The sequence below is a fragment of the Tachypleus tridentatus genome, chromosome 3, assembly GCF_004210375.1.
Source record: "Tachypleus tridentatus isolate NWPU-2018 chromosome 3, ASM421037v1, whole genome shotgun sequence".
NCBI classification, from domain to species: domain Eukaryota; kingdom Metazoa; phylum Arthropoda; class Merostomata; order Xiphosura; family Limulidae; genus Tachypleus; species Tachypleus tridentatus.
In genome coordinates, this window is record NC_134827.1 from 96549921 (window position 1) to 96572512 (window position 22592).

At 35.3% G+C, this 22592-nt stretch overlaps 1 protein-coding gene across 2 annotated transcripts in view; it reads left to right on the forward strand.

Annotated features, from left to right (window-relative positions):
* The first annotated feature begins 4602 nt into the window (after positions 1-4602).
* The window catches only part of LOC143247529 (NF-X1-type zinc finger protein NFXL1), a 78872-nt gene continuing 60882 nt past the window's right edge, over positions 4603-22592 (forward strand). The window contains exons 1-4 of one of the 2 annotated variants that reach the window (XM_076495799.1): positions 4603-4731; positions 5935-6126; positions 7874-8035; positions 20154-20269. In XM_076495799.1, the coding sequence (XP_076351914.1) occupies positions 5955-6126; positions 7874-8035; positions 20154-20269 (450 nt within the window). In that variant the 5' untranslated portion in view covers positions 4603-4731; positions 5935-5954. Of the gene's footprint in view, positions 4857-5934; positions 6127-7873; positions 8036-20153; positions 20270-22592 lie in introns of both variants that reach the window. The other variant, XM_076495798.1, reaches the window with a different exon arrangement.

The window sequence follows — 22592 nt, forward strand, 5'->3', positions numbered from 1 at the left end:
AGGCTAGTAATAAAACAGACTATTTTCACGAACAAATCTTCAGTAAAAATATTTCAATAAAAAAATCTGGTTTTTTGCAGATAGAGTACTTGTAATCTTTACTAAAATCAAACCAATGTGTTGTGAAGATACACAGTATATCAAAAGCTATAGTGGAAATACTCGAAACGTGAAAAAGTGTTGATGAATTTGTGTATATTATACTGAGCCTGTAATAAAAGTGTTAACTTAGGGGTCTTAACTTTACACGTTCGTTATTACAGGTTAATAATTCTACTTTAGGGGGATATAACTTTACTGACAGCAGGAACAGCTAAATTTATGGTTTACATTTGATAAGTTTAATGCAAATATGTCCTTAAATCTATACAGAAACAATAGAATCCTCAATAGTAGAGGCACTTGAAATTCTTTCAGGCAGGATTAGGATAAATTAACCTCTGAGACCTTTTTTTCTTTTTATTAGTTACATTTTTATGTGTCAGCAATACTAACCTGGGGTGCATGCATACTCATTTTACTACTCATCAGTTTTTCAAACAGCCTACTCTCAAATTGAAATTATTTTAGAAGTAAATTAATCTATGAGACCATGGGTGTGGCCAAGTTTAGTTTGTTTTTGAATTTCGAGCAAAGCTACACGAAGGATATCCTCACTAGCTGCCACTAATTTAGCAGTGTAAGAGTAGAGGGAAGGCAGCTAGTCATCACCACCCACCGCCAACTCTTGGAATACTCTTTTACCAACGAATAGTGGATCGACCGTCACATTATAACGCCCCCACGGCTAAAAGGGGCGAGCATGTTTGGCGCGACGGGGATGCGAACCCGCGACCCTCAGATTACGAGTCGCACCCCTTAACACGCTTGGCCATGCCGGACACTTCTTTTGCAAAAGCAAACAATTTAATATATCTTAAACTAACATCATACGACTCCAGTTCCATCTCGCCTATTATCCTGGTAGCTTTCCTGGAACCATTTTGTGGAAAATCTTGCCTTACTAATCTCTTTGACATTCTTTGAAAAGGTTACTGCTTATGTAAGTAAAGATACAGGGATGGACGGTGTATCTAGATTTTCAGAAATCACTTGACAACGTGTTGTATAAAAGACTTGTAAAACGTTATTTTTGTAGGTATGGAGGATATGTTGATTAATTAGATAGCAAATTGGCTGGCTAAAAAAAGTAAGAGTTGTTATGAAAGTAGTTCAGTCAGTCTGGATGGATTATTGTTGTAAGTGGTGTAACTCAGAGCTTAGTATTAGGAGCTCTGATATTTTATTTTACATCAGTGAAATAGATTAAGAAACGGTCGATTAGTTATTTAAAGTTGCTAATGATATTAACATTTTGGGTACTGTTAATTGTGAAAAGGATACTACTACTTTACAAAAAGATTAAGATCATTTGGTGAGTTGTATAAATAATTGGCAGATGGCATTTTATTATAATGAATGCCAAGTAATGCATGTGGGATACTATATGAAGGGAAGTAAAAGTATAATTTAGTGGAGAATAACATAAACAGTGTTTGGAAGAAAACTTATTTTGGTATTCTGCTGATTTGATATACACTGTTGGCCTTATGATTTTGGCCAACCACTATACCACTTATTTGAGTAGAGCTTCGAAAGATGAAAATAAGAAAAGGGAAAATGAAAATAAAAATAAAAAACTTTTAAACTTTTAATAGGGGAAAATGTCAACACTATGAAATTAGCCTAAATCCTAGCTGGTCAAAAGTTTAAGACCATGCTGAAACGAAGCGTTAATCGGTAAACACGTAACGAAATTTAGTCCTTTGTGTTCAAGCGTTATTGATGTCAATATCTCCCACTGACATCTCCTGTGTTACATTGGGTAAAAACATGGCAAAGGCTAAAAAGTTGACAGAGTTTGAACGTGGCAGAATTGTCGAGCTGCAAAAGAAAGGTCTCATTCAATGTGCCATCGCTGGTGTGATTAGGGTAGTAAAACTGCCGTTGCAAATTTCTGAAAAGACCTTGAGGGATACGGAACGAGAATTTCAAGTGGTCGGACCAGGAAAATTTCGCTGGCATTGAGCAGAAGAATTCGATGGGTTGTCCGGCAAGACACCAGCCGATCGTCGAACCAGATTAAGGCCCTTTCGGACGCAAAATGCAGATCAAGAACAATAAGACGGCATCTACGAGAAAAGGTTTTAAAACCGTAAACGTCTTCAAAGAGGCCACGCCTCCTTCCACACCACGAAACAGCTCGGTTAAACTTTGCTGAGAAGCACCAAACATGGGACGTAGAAGGTTTTGTTTTCTGATGAGAAAAAATTTAACCTGGATGGTCCAGATGGCTTCCAACGTTACTAGCACGATAAGAATATCTCACCGGAAACATTTTTTACACGACACAGTGGAGGAGGTTCCACCATGATCTGGGATGATTTTTCCTTACATGGAACAATGGAGCTTCAGGTTATACAGGGGCGTCAAACAGCAGCTGGCTACATTGATATGTTGGAGAGAGCATCCTTATTGACTGAAGGCCCCAGCTTGTGTGGAAATGACTGGATCTTTTAGCAGGACAACGCTGTAATACACAATTCACGCAGGATAAAGGATTTTTTCATGGCGAATAACGTGATTCTTTTGGACCATCCAGCGTGTTCGTCCAAACTGAACCCCATTAAAAATGTTTGGGGATTGATGGCAATGGAAGTCTATGGAAATGGACGTCAGTTCCAAACAATGCATGATCTTCGTGAAGCCATCTTCACCACTTGGAATAAGATTTCAATCAACCTTCTGCAAACGCTCATATCAACCATGCCAAAGCGAGTGTTTGAAGTTATATACAATGACGGTCGTGCAACTCACTACTAAAACCTCTTGTTGGGCATTTTTACCCTGTTTCGGAATTCTGTTTGGTATGGTTTTAAACTTTTGACCAGCTAGTATTTAGGCTAATTTCACTGTGTTCACATTTTCCCTATTAAATGCTAAAAAGGATTTTTATTTTCATTTTCCCTTTTCTTATTTTCATCTTTCAAAGCTCTATTCAAATAAGTGGTTAAGTCTAACAACACAAAATGCATATTTTGTCTTTATGTTCATTGGCCTAAGATTTTGGCCAACAGTGTATCCATGTTTTAGACCTTTTTAAATCGGGTATGAGCTGCAGAATAATTGAAGGTTCCAAAGAAAATGTTTTATGGAGCAAAATCATGAATTCTATGATCCCAACTGGATTTGAAGCAAAGAAATAGACAAGACGGCTCGGCATGGCCAGGTGGGTTAAGGCGTGCGACTCGTGATCTGAGGGTCGCGGGTTCACATCCCCGTCGCGCCAAACATGCTCGCCCTTTCAGCCGTGTTGGCGTTATAATGTGAAGGTCAACCCCACTATTCGTTGGGAAAAGAGTAGCCCAAGAGTTGGCGGTGGGTGGTGATGACTAGCTGCCTTCCCTCTAGTCTTACACTGCAAAATTAGGGACGGCTAGCACAGATAGCTCTCGAGTAGCTTTGCGCAAAATACAAAAACAAAACAAAATAGACAAGACACAAGTTTAATCATATTGAAATAATGTATGTTTCCAAAAAATAATAATCTGAATTTGAAGGTAACTGTTTTGAATGACACTTTTATGTAAAGTTGGGAAATGTAGTATGTTTAAATGAAATAAGTCATTTACTTTTTTTCTTGTCACAGACTGAAAAAAGTGGCATCATATACGGTAAACAACAATCTCATTCTTTTCAGTACTTATGCACTACTTAAATGACTGACAGTCACTGTTATTTTAAAATAAGTAGTATATTGCCCCTGACACATCTTCTGACTTGCCAGTGGAAAATATCCCTGTATATTTCTGTACAATGTGCTCCACGTTATAAGAGCCTTTCTCACAAGAAAATACATTTCATAACCTTAGTTGACTGATCTAGTTCCGTGATTAACTGTGACGAGGGGAGATTAGAGGTTCTTTGACCGATTTTCTAAGTTTAAATGTTCAATATGTAAAGAAGTTTACTTATTTTTTCGAAATCAAATCATGAAGTGGGAAATACTGGTATTCGTCTGAAAGAGCCAGATATGACTCTCTTTGTAGCGGGTTTGTTTGTGATTTAAGCACAAAGCTACACAACAAGCTATATTTGCTCATCACGGGTATCAAAACTCGATTTTTAAAGTTGTAAGTTCGCAAACATACTGCCATGCTACTATGGGTGGTCGTGGCAGAAATTACTGGTTACTATCTCAAAATTAGTAACGCTTATATGTGGTTCTTAGATTTTCTGAACCGGTAATATAGCCCACATGTGCACGAGTTGTTATCCGGTTTAAAATTCACCTTCAATATAAATATAAGTATATTAAAAAGAAATTAATAATTAGAACTTTATTTTCTAAGAAAGTTGTTAAAAATATACAATATAACACTTTAAACAATTGTCTTGGTTGATAATGTTGAGATGATGGAATATTCAAGTATACATTTATATAAAAGTATATAGTTTTTCGTGGGAAATTTCCCAATTTTGCGCACTTAACCTCTCATTATACTTCATTTTTCAACTATCATGATAGAAATGGAAATGTTTTCCCTCAGTGTTTGAGTTCTAAACAATTTACATTTGTCTCTCTCTCTTTAAGAATATTTATTGGAGACAGCCACAAACAGAAACTGTTTTGAGAGTGTATTAAGTGGTCTACGTCAGCTTGTTCGGATAAACAATGAGGGAGAGAAATTTGTGAGAGTTAATATGGAATACTGTAATATGTTGTGGTGTACATTAATGAATTAGTGTAGTACATTATCACTCTGTGTATTATTTTCGTTTTGGAGAAGTAAATTTCAAAAAGTTCTTAAGTCACAGTGAGTGTAACACGTCATAAAGCTTTAAAAATTAAATTTTAAAATAGACATGTTTTTCTATATACCATAGTTTATGACTTAATTGTAGTTTTTAAATAAAGAACACGTTTATTGTTATTGTGCGAAAATATTGAATTATATAGCATCAGTAACACATAATTTCATTATTTTGTTTTTGATGCATTGATAGCCTTTGTTCGTTAACAAATGTTAAATTGTAAGTAGGTTAGGCTAATGTTTAGTATTACTGTTAAACTAATACTGAGTAAAACTTACACAGTGTATTTAATATAATACAGTAATTAATAACAGTAAAATTAAGAACTGTATGAAACTATGACTATGACTTAGTGTAGTGTGGATTGCGTAGTGTAAAATTGGATCCAGTCCATTTTATATTGAGTATAAATACTGTGGACTGAGTAGTGTAACATTTAACTTTGCAACCGGATTTCTTGGATAGTTAATAAATTATTAAAATTAAATGTAACAACGTAGACTAAAAGATAATATTAGGCTGAAGTTTAATTTGTGTTTTTAACTTTTAGAGCTGAATTAATAAGTAATTATAGGGAATTTATACCATTTTTCATTGGTTATTTGTTACAAGAGCAAGTTGAACAGGAGTCTAGACGTCTGACAGTGATGACCTGTAATTTATGTGTATGCTGTTAGGGTTAATAAAAGTGTACAATTAATCTATATTATAAAAGAAATACAGTTGAAGTTGTCATTAACATTACTTGTTTATTTGCCCATATTCTTCAGTAAGAAAAACAAAAAATCTGTGTAAGATAATTTTCTCCTCTAAGTAACTGAAGTGAAACTTTTCATGAGAATTGAAATGTAATGTCCAGTCTATAATTGGATTTACTACTTGAATTAAGCCTATAGTTTTATTTATCAGTTCATAAAGTTAAATTACTAGAAGTTTAATTTGCAACTGTGTATTTTTATAGTTTATTTTCAAAACCTTATATTTTTCAGTTGTAGAAATAGCTTGTTGTGTTATTTTAATATATGAATATATTTAAAATTTTGTATAATAGATGATCTGTTCATCTGGTTATTGCTTTAGACCTTGCAGCTTTAAAATCTATGGATAGAAGATCTAGGGGAAGAGGACGTGGCAGAGGGCAGAACAGAGAAGCTTGGAGTTGGCAGCAAACTGGAGAGCAGAGCAAACGTACTTCTGTATGGAATCAAAATGGAGATTGTGCCAGAAAACCATCAAATCCTGTTTCTAGAGGAATTAAAAACTTTGAAAAAGGTGTGTAGTATTCTCAATATAGGTGAGTTATTTTTGCCTATAAGATTGAATTAGATTTCCATCAGATTATTTATAAAAATTATTTTCATATTTTTATAGATGTTCACTGTTTAATAAAGTGATTAAACAGTTTTCAAAATTGTAATCCTTATAAGAGTCAAAACAGCTGTATGCAGTATTTGAAAAGAAAATATTTGTTTTTAATATTGAACTTATTTGAAAACGTTTTTAAATTATCATAATAATTACATCTGTTCCATGAATTATGTATGTAGTGACTGTGATAGTTAAGCGTCAGGTGATGGAGCTGGTGATCTTATAAGAAATGATAAATTTTATTGATAGGATCAATAAAAAAAACAGAGTTTGAGCTCTACTTGTTGATGTGATCTAACAAAGATTTTGGAAAAATATCTTTTTTAATAATATTTAATGAATTATGATAAAAAATCATGTTTTGGCTGAATCTAGAATAACAAATCTAGTGATCTAGTTCTCTGCTTACTGAATTATTGAGGTTAAAATTCATTGATAATATTAGCAATTATACTGGTTATCATAAACCTTTTTTTTTATATTAGAGTTTTTAAATTTGGAAGCTGGTTTTGAACTTCAGATTTCATAAAATAAAAGCATATAAATTCTAGTATTGTAAACACAATATCTCAGAAATGCTTGATTCAGATTTTTAAATGTTTCCTATCCTACAAGTACTTCTGTAACCTCTTACATATTTCATTGAACAGGAATATATATAGTTGCTGAAAATAATGTTCTGTCAGATTTGTTGAAATTTGTATATCTTGTTATTTTATTACAATGTTTGGTACTAAGGGTGAAACCGTATGCATTGTCTATTTTACTGGCTTTTTTTTTATGGTGAATGTTACAGTGCAATTTTCAGTATCACTGTTAATAACACAATAATTTTGTTTCTTCCCACAAGTAACACACTACTTATGTCTTCGTAATTCATTTGCATATACTATAATTAATTTAGAACAGCTTTGAAAAATTAATTTGATGCAAAATAATCACATGATACTTGTGAACATTTGTGTGCTTAAACTTGTGTTAGTTGGTAATTTGTATCTATTTTTAAAATAAAAATAGTTGATAACTAATATTAGAGTTAGGTGATCATATATACTACTGACCATGATAATGAATTTGGGTTTTCATTCTCATTCATCATTACTCTCTGGATATTAATGCATTGTTTACATCATGTTAAAAGTTTGATGTATGCCTGTTGAGAAAAAAAAAATCTTTAAGTATAAATATTTTAAAGTAAATTAGAAATATGTTTTTAATATGTATTAAGACATATTTGTTGTATAGTTCATTTAGTTACCAACTTAGACATTTGTTCATGTTTGCTGATTAAATGTCACTAAACAATTTACTTTAGAAATTATATTTGAATTTTTTAAAATTCAAATCTAAGTTAAAGTAAAAATATTTGCAACAATAACAAAAGTACAAATAAGTGTATCATTAATCTTTATTTTCACTCATAAGTTATTAGAACTAGTAACAGTTTTGATGTAATTGCTTGATCCACTGTGGAAACTAGAACAGTTTGCTGGTTTGTCAGTTCTTCTAAATGATACCAAATTTAATTCAAATAATAATATAAATTAATTTGTGTTAGAAATAACTTAATTAATGTTGCATGATTATTCATTATCCCATAAGTTATGATTTTAAAATGATGTAATAGATGCTAGTCTTTATATTTTTGTAGGTAAAGAACCAGGCACAGATAGAAAGTTTGAAGAAGCTTGTGCCAAAATCCAAGAATCCTTGCAGAGATTTGTACGAACGCAGGAATTAGAATCATCATCATCAGAAGAAGATGAACTGGAAAGTGAAGGAATATTGAATAAAGTTTTGAGTTCTTATGAAGGTGAGATTTAAACAATGGTTAATTAAGAGTATAGCTCTGAATGTTTACAACAATTGCTATGAACTTCTCTATATTTGTCAATTATGAAGATAATTTACAGTCCCTAAGTGACCAATGGTATTGTAAAGAAGCTATAAATATGCTATCAAGAACATTTTGTCACTGGGTCATATCACAAGAAAGACCACATGCTTAATTCCTGAAATCAATGTAATTAGGGCTAGTAAAGTAATGTCTTAAATCATTTATTTCCATTATTCATTTACCACACAGGAAACTTGCAGTTAGATTTATCTGAAAACAAATACAACATAACATTGGAAGGACAACAAGGGGCCTCTTTGCCCCATTGTGGCTGTCCCATTTATATCATCAAACACCATCTGCCTCTATCTTGTTCAGTATTCATCAAGTTCTTTAAAGCTCTTTCCCCCTTGGTGTGGATTCCTGTATGTGGTGAGGGGACCTCCCAGGGAAGGTTCTGTTCTGTCTGGTTACCTTCTCTGGGATCTAAACATCCACCCACATGTTTGCCGTGTGTGGCAACCCGTGAAGGCGAGGAGAGGATCCTGGTGGTTGAGGGGTCCAACCCAAACACACCACTTTGGCCTTGAATTCCTGTAGACGGGTGGCCCCCTTGGGTCAATTGGCTGGTCCACTTGGGCTAGAGTCAATCAAGTACCAGTGTTGGAAGTTCTCAACAGGTGTTGTGGACATTGTGTCTGATGCTGGTGTTTGGGTATAGTGCTCACAAAGCCCTGGCGTTGCTGCATTGTCCTTGCATGACATTGTAGTGCGTCCCCTTGTTGGGCTTCATGGTAGGTGGTGTCAGTGGGTACTGAAATTTTCCTTTTTTCCTATGGATCCTCCTTCAAAAAAATTTAAATAAAATAGTGAAAAAATAGTCAATAGGTAAGCAACCACGCCTTGAAGACTCTGAGCAGCAATCTTCAACATCTGTAACACACGTACCTCATTTTCTTATATTAAATTCTCTTTCAGAAAAATCTTCAGGGCAATTGTCCCCCTTTTTTATTCAGAAGGGACTAGAGGGTCTTGCTGGCTCTCCAAAGTCAGTAAAGAAGCTTCGATCTGGAGACATGTCAGTTGAAACATCCACAACCCACCACAGTGAACTCCTCTTGAATTCAACAGCAATTGGGGATATACCTATTGAGGTTACCCCTCATGCTACCTTGAATTCATCATGAGGAGTTATTGTTGAGAGGAATTTGAAGAATGTTCCCGAGTCAGAGATTCTCGCTGGTCTCTCCACTCAAGGAGTTTTTGCAGTGAGGCGCATCTTTACTCACAAAGATGGAGTTACACTGCCAACAAATACCCTCGTTTTGACATTTACGTCATCACGTGCACCTGCCACCATCAAGGCAGGTTATTTAATTTGCAGGGTACGGTCATACATTCCAAACCCTCTCTGATATTTCCAATATCAGAGGTTCGGCCACTCAAAGACATCATGTCGTGGTTCCCTGACATGTGGTCATTGTGGTGGCAAGGACCACGATGCCTATGAATGTGACATAGACCCACATTGCGTCAACTGCAATGGTTCTCACCCTTCCTACTTTCGTTCTTGCCCAAAATGGTTGGAGGGAAAAGAGGTGCAGCGTTTGAAAACCACTCATAATATTGGTTATCCTAAGGCTCGGAAATTGCTGTTCACCACTTCGTCTCGGACATATGCTGCTGCACTTCGTTCCACAACAACAGTGGGAGTGCAGACAGATCTCTCTGTGCCTCCAAGAGAATCGTTTTCAAAACAAATGAAAAGCCTTTTGACCTCCATGGCTAAAAAGGTTGATGAATCGACTTCCACACCATTCTCTGTTTCTCTTATACATTCCAATAAACCTCAAGATCCACATCCTTCAGTTTCAAATACAGGCATTTCTTCAGATACATCTTTTTCTCCCACCCCAGGAAGCAAAACAATCATTCGTTCGCGTCCTCAGTCACTGGAATCTCCTTCCAATAACAAAGACCTGCCTAATCGACCCAGGGCAGGATCCATGGAGGTTGATAGACCTCCTCCGACTAAGGACAGTAAGGAAAAAAGGACGTGGTCATAAACAGAAGGGTTTTCCAGCCACTTCGCCTACCTGTCATTAAAAATGGCCACCTTGATACAATGGAACTGTCGAGGTTTACGTTCTAATCTGGATGATATCAAAACGCTGATTGCTTCCTACCATCCTGTATGTCTTTTCTTACAAGAAACATTTCTAAAACCTGCTGATACAGTCACCATTCAGCAGTTTTTTCTGTACAGAAATGACAGGCTGTGTGATGGACGAGTACATGGAGGGGTGGCACCATTAGTTGATCAGCATGTGCCCACCCTGTCTTTGTCATTCAACATACCCTTGGAGGACGTAGCCATCCGTGTTTCCTTGGGTCATACCATTACTGTTTCTTCTCTCTACCTGTCCCCTGACATATGATTAATCAGACCTTGATGCTTATCTTCAAATATTGTTAACAACTGAAGTTTCAAGAACCTCACCCTAAATGTTCATAAATCGACATAAAAATAGACAGTATAATATTGTTGGTTTGCTCCAGTTAACATACAGGGTGTTTGGAAAGTCACTGTGCAGTTTTGTAATCATATTTTATTCAGTCTATTTCAAGCCAGCAACTGATAGCGGTGTTTAGAAACAAAATAAGAAGGATCCAGGCTGTATTGATGCTAACGGGGGTCACTTTCAACATTGTTTATAATTGTCATTCATATTTACCTCCTGTATTCTGTATGGAAACCAGTCTGTTGATAAATATATAAGTGCACAGTGACTTTCCGAACACCCTGTACCATAAACCTTGGAAAGAATAACTGTGATTAATGCTTATTAATAAGAAAAGAAAAAACTACAGATATCTGACCAAGAATGTTTATACATTTCAAACACTACAAACCATTTAACTTCAGTGAATTAAATTCAGATGTTAGCATTGCTAGGAAAACATCACATAACAGAAAAACGTCATGTGTGAAGTTAGCTAGCTTACTGTTAAGTGAAGAATACCTGTGTATCAACACAGAATTAACTCACTCATCATGAATCACTGATAAAATATTCAGTTCCAATCCAACATTCAATTAACCTCTAAATTAAAATAAAAATTTGAAATCCCAGTACGTAACACAATAAATCGGAAGCTCATTCAAGATAAATAATAATACGTTAACACCTGAGAGAAAAGACAAGTGACCAGTAGAAGTATTATGAGGAAGACAAATCCAGCTGTGCAGACTCTGAAAGTAATTAGGCCTGAGAGAAGGAATAACCTTCAACAAACAAAAAAAATGAGTTTCATGCACATCAGCCATCCATGTGATTGTAACACCCATGACGACAATCAGCACACAACAGGATGAATATATTGAACACTCAGCTACAAGTATACTCTGTATTCTACTGACAATGTGTGTTAATTTCAACATCACCAATGTAGTGACTTATTGTTGAGAAGCCAGGAACAAGTCACACTAACACCTTCCCTACTTTTATAACTTTTCCTTTATTGTTTAATAAAACAAATACTAACATTCCTGGTACAGTTGCATAATGTTTTTTTCATATTTAATGGTAAGATTGATAGAAATAGGAAATACAGATTTAAAATCCTTCAAGGTAAAATGCATCTGCATATTAGCCAATCTTATTTTCCAAACACAGTTGGGATAGATTGAATTTAGATGTAAATGCAACAGGACTAAAAGAGCTTTAATTGACTGATTTATTGATTTAATGTTTTATGGCACGAAGTAGCTAGGCTATCTGTGCCAAACGTCCGGTAAAAAGGTAAAAATAAATTAAATGTAGTAAAATACAGAAAAGGAAATGAAGGTAAAACAAAACATCATTGAAAAACAGAAAAAGCATAAAACCAATGTTGACACCTAGTTTACAATGGTAAGAGAGAAAGCAGAGTAAAAGAAGTTGTAAAGTACTCACTCTAGCAAAATGGTAATGATCATAACCCACCAGGAAGACTAACAGGTAAGTACAAGAACCACCGTCAGTCACCTGAAGTTGGCCTTTCCAGTCCTGGTTCCGGGTTATGTGTCATAGCAGCCAGTATCAAAATGTAAAATGACAGAAGGTTTAAAAGACATACAGCAAAATCATAATAATGAGTAGATAAATGTCCAGTAAAAATGTAAAAGTAAAGTAAATGTAGTAAAATTTGTAAAAGTGAACAAAGGTAAAAACAAAACAGCAATTAAAAACAGAAAATTGCATAAAACCCATGTTGACATCCAATCTAGAAAGTTGTAAAGAACTTCTGTAGCAGAATGGTAATGACCCACCAGGAAGACTAACAGGCAAGTACCAGAACCACCGTCAGTCACCTGAAGTTGGTCTTTTCAGTCCTGATTCCATGTTATGTGTCATTATGGCCAATACCAAAGGGTATAGTAATAAAAGTTTAAAAGACATGCAGCAAAATTGGAATAACAACTCGCCAGGATGACTAACGAGTAGTTGAAACGGATGGTTCAAACACCAGCATTAGTCACCTGAAGTTGGCCTTTCCAGTCCTGGTGTCGAGTTATTTAATGTTCTGGCAATTTTTCAATGTCAAATTGAACTAGAGAGAATGGAACTGTGAAAAGGGAACCACAATTAAAAAAGGTGTAATGAATAAATATCCAACACTTAAATGAGATTAAAAAGATTAATGGCCATTAAAAAACTAAAAACTTTATCAAGGTGGACAGTATCATCATCACCAATAACACTGTCCAATGTTACAGATAAACCCTGGGAAAAAACATGTTTAACATAGTGCCGTCGTTGAGAATTGTAATGATAGCAAGAAAGTAAAATGTGGCTGATAGTGATTTGAGTGTTACACAAACTACACACTGGTGCATCAGTTCCAGATAAAAGAAAACGATGAGTTAAAAAACTGTAACCAATGAGTAGTCTAGTTAGAACAACTTCCGAACCTTACGGAAGCTAGATGGCCAAAGTCCAATATAGGGTTTAATTTGAAAAAGCTTATTGTTGCGTTGCTCACTCCAAGTGGACTGCCAGCTGGCACGGAGCCGAGCCTTGAAGACAGGACCATAGTCCATGTACGGAATAGGCACAGGGATGATAGTGCCGGAGCAGATAGATTTAGCTGTTGTGTCTGCAAGCTCGTTCCCGCGAATACCAACATGGCCTGGTATCCAGAAAAACTGGATAGAAGTAGATGTTAATAAGAAATGGGCCAGTCAGTTTTGAACATCAGCAAGAATAGGATGTGAGCCAACGTGTAGCGATTCCAGGGCCAGTATAGAACTAAGCGAGTCAGTATAAATAGTGCAGTTGGAGTACTGCTCAGCTTCAATATGATCCAGGGCAAGAGATATGGCATACAGTTCAGCAGTGAACACAGAAGCTGTAGAGGGGATTCTGTGCGCAACCACAAAACTGCAGCAAACCATAGCAAAGCCCACTGAATTACCTGATCTGGAACCATCTGTATAAATGGGAATGGAATGATTGCTTGAAAGATGTTCATTAAATAAATGACTGTACTTCCAATCTGGAGTATCTGCCCATTTCAGATGACTGAAAGAAAGATCACATTTGGGGGCTGTAATAAGCCATGGTGGGATGGGCTGACCTGTGGAATCTATAATGTTATCCAAGGACAGACCCAAGTCATCCAATTGCGCCTGGATGCGAAGGCCAAACAGAGCAATGGCAGATCGTCTGTTTTGAAAAAGAACGGCCCACTGAGGAAGGAAAACACATCCCCAGGTGGGATGCTTTGGTAAGGAAAAAAGTTTCAAAGAATATAGTAAAGATAGTTTCAAACGGCAAAGGTGCAGAGAAGGTTCATGAGATTCAACGTATAAGCTTTGAACTGGAGAGGTGCGGAAAGCCCCAGTGCAGAATCGAAGTCCTTGGTGATGAATGGGGTCTAGCAACTTTAAGGCCGAGGGTCTGGCAGGACCATAGACCATTGATCCATAGTCAAGTTTTGATCGAATAAGAGCACGATATACCAGGATCAGGGTGAATACCCCGTTGGCGGCAAAAGTGCATGCAAACTGTTTTAGAGAGAGAGAACTTAAAGCTATTCGCCATAGACCACTTCAGTACATGATTGAGGGCAGTTTGTATTTGCTGCTCAATATATCTCATGTTCGACGACTGACATGAAATGTGAAAGTCATCTACATACAGCCCATTCGCAATAGTGAGAGGGAGTTGTTCAGTGATGGCATTTATCTCTATACTGAAAAGTGTGACACTCAAAACACAGCCCTGAGGGACTCCAAGTTCCTGTACAAAAGAACAGGAAAGTGTCGAACTCACACGATCTTGGAATCTCCTGTCCATTAAAAAATTTTTAATAAACATGGGTAAATGGCCACGTAACCCATATGTATGGAGGTCTTGCAAAACGCCATACCTCCATGCTGTGTCATAAGCCTTCTCAATGTGAAAGAATATTGATACAAGATGTTTGAGAAAGGCTACTCTGATTGATGTTTCAAGTCGAATTAAATGGTCTGTAGTGGAGTGCTGTCGTCGGAACCCACACTGGGTGGGCGAGAGGAGGTTGTTTGATTCAAAGAACCAAACAAGACGAGCATTAACCATCCTTTCTAAGGTCTTACAGAGACAGCTTGTCAAAGCAATTGGATGGTAGTTTGAAGGAATCTTGGGATCTTTCTCTGGCTTAGAGAAAGGTAAAATAATAGCCTGGTGCCAGGCATTAGGAAAAACATTCTCCTGCCAGATCTGATTAAAGATAATTAGAAGGACATCAAGAGAAGCAGGAGATAGATGGTGCAGCATGTTATAGTGTACATTATCAGGTCCAACAGATGTACTGCCAGACCGATGAAGGACCATTTTCAGTTCCATCAGTGTAAAGGGACAATTATAGTCAAAGAGACAGTCAGTTGGAAAGGAAAGAGGTGAACGCTCTGCCGAGTCTTGATGGCCAAGAAGGTGGAGGAACAAGCAGAAGTGCTAGATACCCGGCAATAGCTTTCATCTAGAGTATCGGCGATGCTCTGGACATAAACCACCTCCTGACCATCAGAGAGTAAGATCGAGAGGGGGACAGAATTGTAGTGCTCACTGACCTTTCGAATCCTGTCCCATATGACCTTGGATCTGGTGGTAGAAGATATGCTAGTTGTGAACTTAATCCAAGATTTCTTCTGGCTTTGACGTCTTACCCACCAAGCATGTGCACGGGTCCGTTGGAAAGCGATGCGGTTCAAAAGTGTGGGATATTTACGGAAAATATCCCAGGCCCGTTTTTGAGCCTTCCATGGCAAGTGGCAAGCAGGATTCCACCACGAACGAGGATATCGTGGAAAATGTGTCGAGGTTTTAGGAATACACTGAGCAGCTGCTTGTATTTAGGGTGAGGTTCTTGAAACTTCAGTTGTTAACAATATTTGAAGATAAGCCAGTGGTTTCATGAAGGGTATGTGGTTGATTCTTACACTTAAGAATTTTCCAGAAGTTTAGAGAATAGGCAGGACTTTCACTATATTCCTTTAATAATACAAGTTGCCTTGATTTTCTAAATATATATTTAAATGAAACAAACATTGATATTAAATATATAGTAGTAAATTTCGTCACACTAGTTAAAAGTTTAACTTGGTTTTATCACAGAATTTGGTAGGTTTTAGGTTCAAAATTATATTTAGTTCCATTATACCTGAAACTGCTTGTCATTTGAAATGACTCAGTAGTTGAATTTTCTAATGTTTCCAACCTTATCTTGATATTGGGGTTGTGAGTTGTTTAGAAAATATATACATTTATATGCATACACTTCATATTCCCTTTTTACTATTCTTTCTTAGTTTGTGACTTAATTTTGTTATTATTGAGTTTTTTTCTATGACCTATCATTTTTCAGCCCAACACTGATTTTGTCTTGTTTGAGACATTTTCTTTGCACACCATAACAAACAAAACTCATTCTTCTGATTATTTATAATCAGAATTAAACAGATACTTTGATGTTTTTTGTTGCCCACCAGCCTCACTGATATTGTTTCTATTACCACATGACTCTCACATTCCTTTGACACTTTGTTTCAGTGGTGTGTGTATTCAGTTTTTATTTGTAGGTATTTCACATTGACTTGTTTCCCATTCAGGAGATATTTTCCAGCAGGAGTTAGTTAGGGTTTTAGCATCTTGTTTTGCTTCTGTTTGCCATTCTCTTCAATGCTTGTCATATCTTTTCATACTTTTTGCTTGGCTTAGTACTGTTGTAAGCAGACGGGATCTTTATGGCTACATATTGACTTATCCCCCACTGGCCCAGCAGTAAGTCTATGGATTTACAATGCTAAAATCAGGGGTTCGATTCCCCTCAGTAAACTCAGTAGATAGCCCAATGCGGCTTTGCTATAAGAAAAACACACAAATACATACTGACTTTATTCTGGATAACTCTTTTGTCTGAAATTTTGAGGGTTATCACAGATTTCTGGTTATCTTTGGACCCTTGGGTTTATCAGGTACTTCATTTTAATTTCCTATTCATCTTGGTCTTCCCACTTTGGCTCTTCCAATTTTTATTTGGTATAAGATGTGGGATTTTTGAGTCTTTTACTCAATAAAGAGATATTATTGTTTTAATTAATGCTTTCCTGGTATTCTTACTCTTATTTCTTTGTGGTGCTAAAGAGAAAATTGGTATTAGATCTTTCTTGTCTCATTTGTCTGGATATTTTTATTTTTTGGTACAGCCTAACCGAATCGTATGAAGTTCTTTCACCAAGGTTTTTGAATGATAAATACTAATTTCAAGGGCAGGTATTAACATGTCTTGAATCACCCTTTATTTCATCATTATCTTTATTTATGCAATTTGGAATGGTTTATTAATTTATGACTACCTATTTGGTATGGCCTAGCATGCTCAGATGGTTAAGGCACTTGACTCGTAATCTGAGGGTCGTGAGTTCGAATCCCCATCTCACCAAACATGCTTGTCATTTCAGCCTTGGGGGTGTTATAATGTGATAGTCAATCCCACTATTCATTGGTAAAAGAGTAGTCCAAGAGTTGGTGGTGGATGGTCATGACTAGCTGCCTTCCCTCTAGTCTTATACTGTTAAATTAGGGACAGCTAGTGCAGATAGCCCTCAAGGAGCTTTGCACAAAATTCAAACCAAACCTGTTTGGTTTGGGTTTGGTACCCTGTGTCTTCAAGTATTTAGTCAAACCATTATCCAGTTTATAGTTCTAAGTTCACTTTCTCTGCCAGTGGATACTTTGAATCCTTCTTGGGAGAATTCGTTTTCAATGTTCCTTCTCTCTCCTTCTTTATCTTTCTCAGGTATTAACTATGATAATTTGGATCCATTTTCTATTTCTTCTTATTACTTCATGCTTGTTTGTTTCTCCATAGTTTCCAATACCCTCTGCCACAGAGAAATCTTATTTCACTACTTTTTTGTTGTATTTTCCACAATGGCATTTGTTTGCATTTTTAAGACTGGCTGTTATGCAGTCATTTACTTGTGAAGCTGGTTTCTTTTCTCAAATTGCTTGCATGTTGTCACATATTTTGCAGTTGTTCCTACCTGGTAGTAAACTAATCTCATTGGTTTGTAGTTGCAGAATTTAGTTTGTCTTTCTGCCACTTGTCAACAGCTTGCCTTCTCATTTTCAAGTACATCTTTTGCTTTCAGTTCTTTTCTATTTCAGGTTATAAAGTTACATTTTCCGACAGTTTCAGTTAACACAGAAATCATGTGCCCCTATCTGCCCAGCTTGTAAAGTTTTTAGCTCTTTGGTAATATTTCTCTCAGGTACCAAGATCCTTGGTGGTATTTAAGTTTGGTCTTAAGTTGCCTGGCTTTTTGAAGCCTTCTTAAGTTGTTCACTGTATCATCTTTCCCTGAAGACTTACTTTCATTGGTTACTCACTCTTAGAATGATGGGAGGAGGAAGCAGACATTTTAATTATTGATGCTTTTCAAACTTTTCTTTTCCTTGGTAAGACTCAATATTTTTATCTTGATAGTCTTCCTATCATCCTGTTGGAGACATTGACAACAAGAGATGATCACTGTTATCTTTCTCCTATTATATTACTTAATCTGTTTTGCCTAGATTCATCTTCTGAAAAATGTTTGCTGTCTGTTGAAAGCTGTTTACTCTTATATTACAATAGTCTAATTTTTTCAAAGGAATCAACACTGGTTGTTCATACCATAGTTAATTTTTGCTTCATAGATTTTACCCTGTTTACATTAATATATTTGGTAGTATAGCAGAGCCATCTTGTTTGTTATGGTGTTCCTGACCACCTTGAATTTAAAGTTACATCTCCTCGTTGCAATTTTGTTATGTCTTTTTCCACCAACCATGCTTGAAATAAGTGTTTTCTGGTTGTTCAAAACAAAATTGTCACTGGAAACCTAGAATGTATTAACATGACATGATCTCATGACAGTTTGGGCATTTAGCTGTATAGGTACTACCAGAGTACTATGTACATTTTTAGCAGTGTGTTTGTGAGCTTGAGTTTATTAGGCCTATTTCTTCCCACTATGATGATTGTTTAATAATTCATGTAATTGTCAAATATGCATTTTAGAACATGAAAGATATATAATGTTACATTAAGATATCTTAAAACTACTATAATTTATCTGGCTTTTTTAGAAAACTTATGAATAGGTTTAAAAAATTCAATATTGTTTTATAAGTATAAGTAGAAAAATGGAAACCAGATTCAAAGAACATAAAAAGTCACCTTCACACGTTTTCGAACATTGCAAGTCAAATAAACACAACATAACCACAGAAAACACTCAAATACTAAATAAAGAAACAAACATAAACAAACACAAAATTAAAGAAACCTTACTTATACAACAACTTAAACCCAAAATAAACCAATATAAAGGAACGCCTTTATACCTATATTAAATATAATAAAATAAAATTATATATTCAAACATCTAACACCGCCCTCTTCATTCCAACACTCAGTTACACAACTCCTTCCTAACATGTGGTCAGCTTCCGGTCAGTTACCTTCTTTCTTTGTGAACCTGACGATGACCGAAGAAGGTCGAAACGTTGTTCGCTCTTCTACGTAAAATATTTTCTCAACCCAAACGAGTCGTTTTTGCATATATATTTCTCTACAAGTGGGTTTTCTCGACATCACTGAAGGTAACTCCATTGTTTTTACTGGGGATAAATAATGGTTGGGTTTCAGGGCTTAAAAATTCCTAACACAAACACAGAACATGCTTGTATGACTGAGTCTTAAAATGTTTTATAAAAGTATATAAAATAAAATAATTTCTCATGGAAATAAACTATAATACTAGTAATTCCAGGTAACAACAGAGATAAAAAGGTGCAATAAAAAAATCAAAATGCACTTCAGAAAAACAAAAGAAAAAATTATGGTTAAGAAATTTTAAAGTCAAGCAAAGTTCCTTAATGAACATCTGTCTATCTTCATCATTATTTATTACACTATGTAACACAAATTGTGTTCCTGGATAGTATGTGTTATTCCTTAACTGCTTATGTTGTAAAAGTACAGAAAATGGCCATTATTCCCTTCAAACTTTGCTTTTGTGACCTGGATAATGAAATTTAGATATTAATTTGTTTTATATGTAAAAAATGGGCAAATTTGCACATTTTCAGTTACATAAGGTTTTAATAAAACAACATGAATTAATATTTACATATATTTATACTAAAGTTATACAAAAATGTGAGGAAGTGAGTAGTTTTTTGAGATTTGTGACTGTAATGTAAATCACTTTCACTTATCAGCCCCCAAATATAGTCTCCTATCATGTACCATCAGGCCATAACAGCAAAGTTTGAAGAGAAAAAAATGGTCTTTTCAATTTACTTTAGGCATAAGCAATTGGGAAATAACACTTTCTGTCCAGGAACAAGAGAAAGTAAAAATTTTGTTACATAGTGGTGTTATGTTTGATCTGTTAAATATGGATACATATAACTTAAACTGAGAAATAATTTCCTGAAAACAATTTTTTTCCAAAAATTGACATCTCTTAGTTCTTTAAAAGGGAATTTATATTTTAGGTTTTTATTTATTTATTTAGGAAGTCGTGGTGACAGCAATGATTTTTCAAGAACTCGTCAAAATTTACTAGACACCTTGAAGCCTGGAGCCAGTGTTTGTCTTATTTGTATTGAGACAGTTAAAAGAACTGATTCAGTAAGTTATTAAAACATTTCTGTTTCAGTTGAGATTTGATAGCAGTTTGAAATTTGTCTTAAGTAAACTTTTGAAGGTTGTATCAAGGAGTTTATTACTAATAAACAACAAAAGAATATAATATGTTTTTATATTGTTTTCATCATAATAAATGTTTACATGTTTCATTAACAGACTTCTTAAGACAAGTTTTTAATAGTGCCTGTAGACAAGTCATTGTATTTCAATTGCGTAGAAAGCCCTGACCTTAATATTTACATATATATTTTCTCCCAACTTAACTCTTTTTTAATATGAATGTCTTATGTTGACTGTAAATGATGTTTGAGTATTTCTTTATCGTTAAGGTCTGCTTAAAAAATAATAATTAAAAAGGCCCTCCTTGTGGTAAATATGAAGACTTATGTAGCACAGATAGCACATTTTGTAGGTTTGTACGTGACCACAAGCAAACAAAAAAATGTGTTAATTCTTTCGTTGTGTTGATTGGAGATATCTAAATAAACATTTGCACTCACATGGACTGAAAAATTTGCATTTACCTCATGGCTGCCAAAAAGTTCTCTCTCTATTGAGACATTTTGGGATATCTCCCATACTTGAAACAGTTTCCAAACCTGAATATGTACTGCCATCTGTGTTCTACACTGTGAAACATGGATGTTTAGGTGCCCCATTACAAAATTGCCAACCTTGCAGGAATGCATATAGAATCTGTTTAAAGACAGCTTCTTTATATCTTGGATATTGTTATCTAAATAATTTTAGTTTTGTATTTTATAATGATTTTGGACTCTTATGGACTCAGTCCTCCATTACATGGCAAACATAAATAAAACTTTTTTCTTCCAACTTTCTTCAATTTTTTTATTGAAAACATTATTTTTCACTGTCATTATGGTTTTCAAGAAATATTTCTGTGAGATACAGAAAATACATCTTTCAATACTGAAAAAGTTTAAAACAGAGGATCAAATAAACACATTTATTTTGTTGGTGGATAATTGAAACTTTTTTTGGAATTAATTGTGTTGTGAAAATGTTAAGAAAAACAAAAATAAATTATATCATTTCTGAACATTGTAAGGTACTTATGTTATTTTGTTTGCATTATTTTTAACATCATACCTCAAAGAAAACTAGTATATCCTGAAGGACCTTTATTTGTGTACATAATACATGCAAGGTGCTTCTTTTACTTTTAGCAGGTCATCCCTCAAGTAATGTCCAATTTTAGGGTCAGAAAAAGAGAAAGGATTTCAAGTGCTTTTAATGTTACTTGATCACTAATTTATGTTCCATTTTTATTAATTACTTCCTGCCAATGATTCACAAGCTTTTGAATACCATTTCTATAAAATTCTTGGTGTTTGAAGGAAAAGAATGTAGAGAGGGTAGAGTTTTGACATCTTTGTGTTCCAAGCTCTTTTCCATCAAGATAGAACTCTAAACTTTGGAATATATGATAATCAGATGGGGCAAGGTCTGACGTTTTTCCCAGTCTTGCTTTTCAATTTTACATATATGATCCTTGCTGTATTGGGTCGTGCATTATCATGGTGTTACACAACATCTTTACAATTGATCAAAGCAGGCCTCTTTTCTTTCAGTGCAACATTCAAGCACTCTAACTGTTGATAATAGAAGTGTGATGTAATCATTACATTGAGTGGCAGCAACTCAAAGTGGATCACACCACAATATCCCACCAAATGCTTAACAAGACTTTCCTAGGGTGGAGGTCCAATTTCAGCTGTGCTTTCACCTAGCCAGTATACCTGCACTGAGCCATTGTCTGCAGCACTTAACATTTTTATAAAATATCCATTTTTCAGCTCCAGTCACTAATCTGTCCAAAAAAGGTGAGTTACGTTCACGAGAGTGTAGAGAAGTGCAAATGTACACTCTTGTTCTGAGGTTGGCTTTTGTCAAATCATGGGGGACCAATTTTCCAAGTTTTGACACTTTTCCAAGCTGTTGCAGATGACAGTGAACTGTTGAATAGGTTGAATTAAGCCTCTGTGCTAGTTCTTCAACTGTTACAGCACAATCTTCATAAAGTGCAGCCAGCAACAAATCATCATCAAACTCAACAGGATGACCTGAACGTGGCACATCACTAAAGCTGTAGTCACCTGATTTGAACTTCTGAAACCATCTGCAACTCTTTTTTCCATTGATAGATTCCGCATAAACACCCTGAATGTTTTGTGTAGTTTCTGCTGCACTATTGCCTTTTTTAAACTCGTAAAGCATTGTATGCCCAATGTGCTCCTCAGACACATCCATTTTCGTCAGCGTATATTTGATTAATGATTTGAAA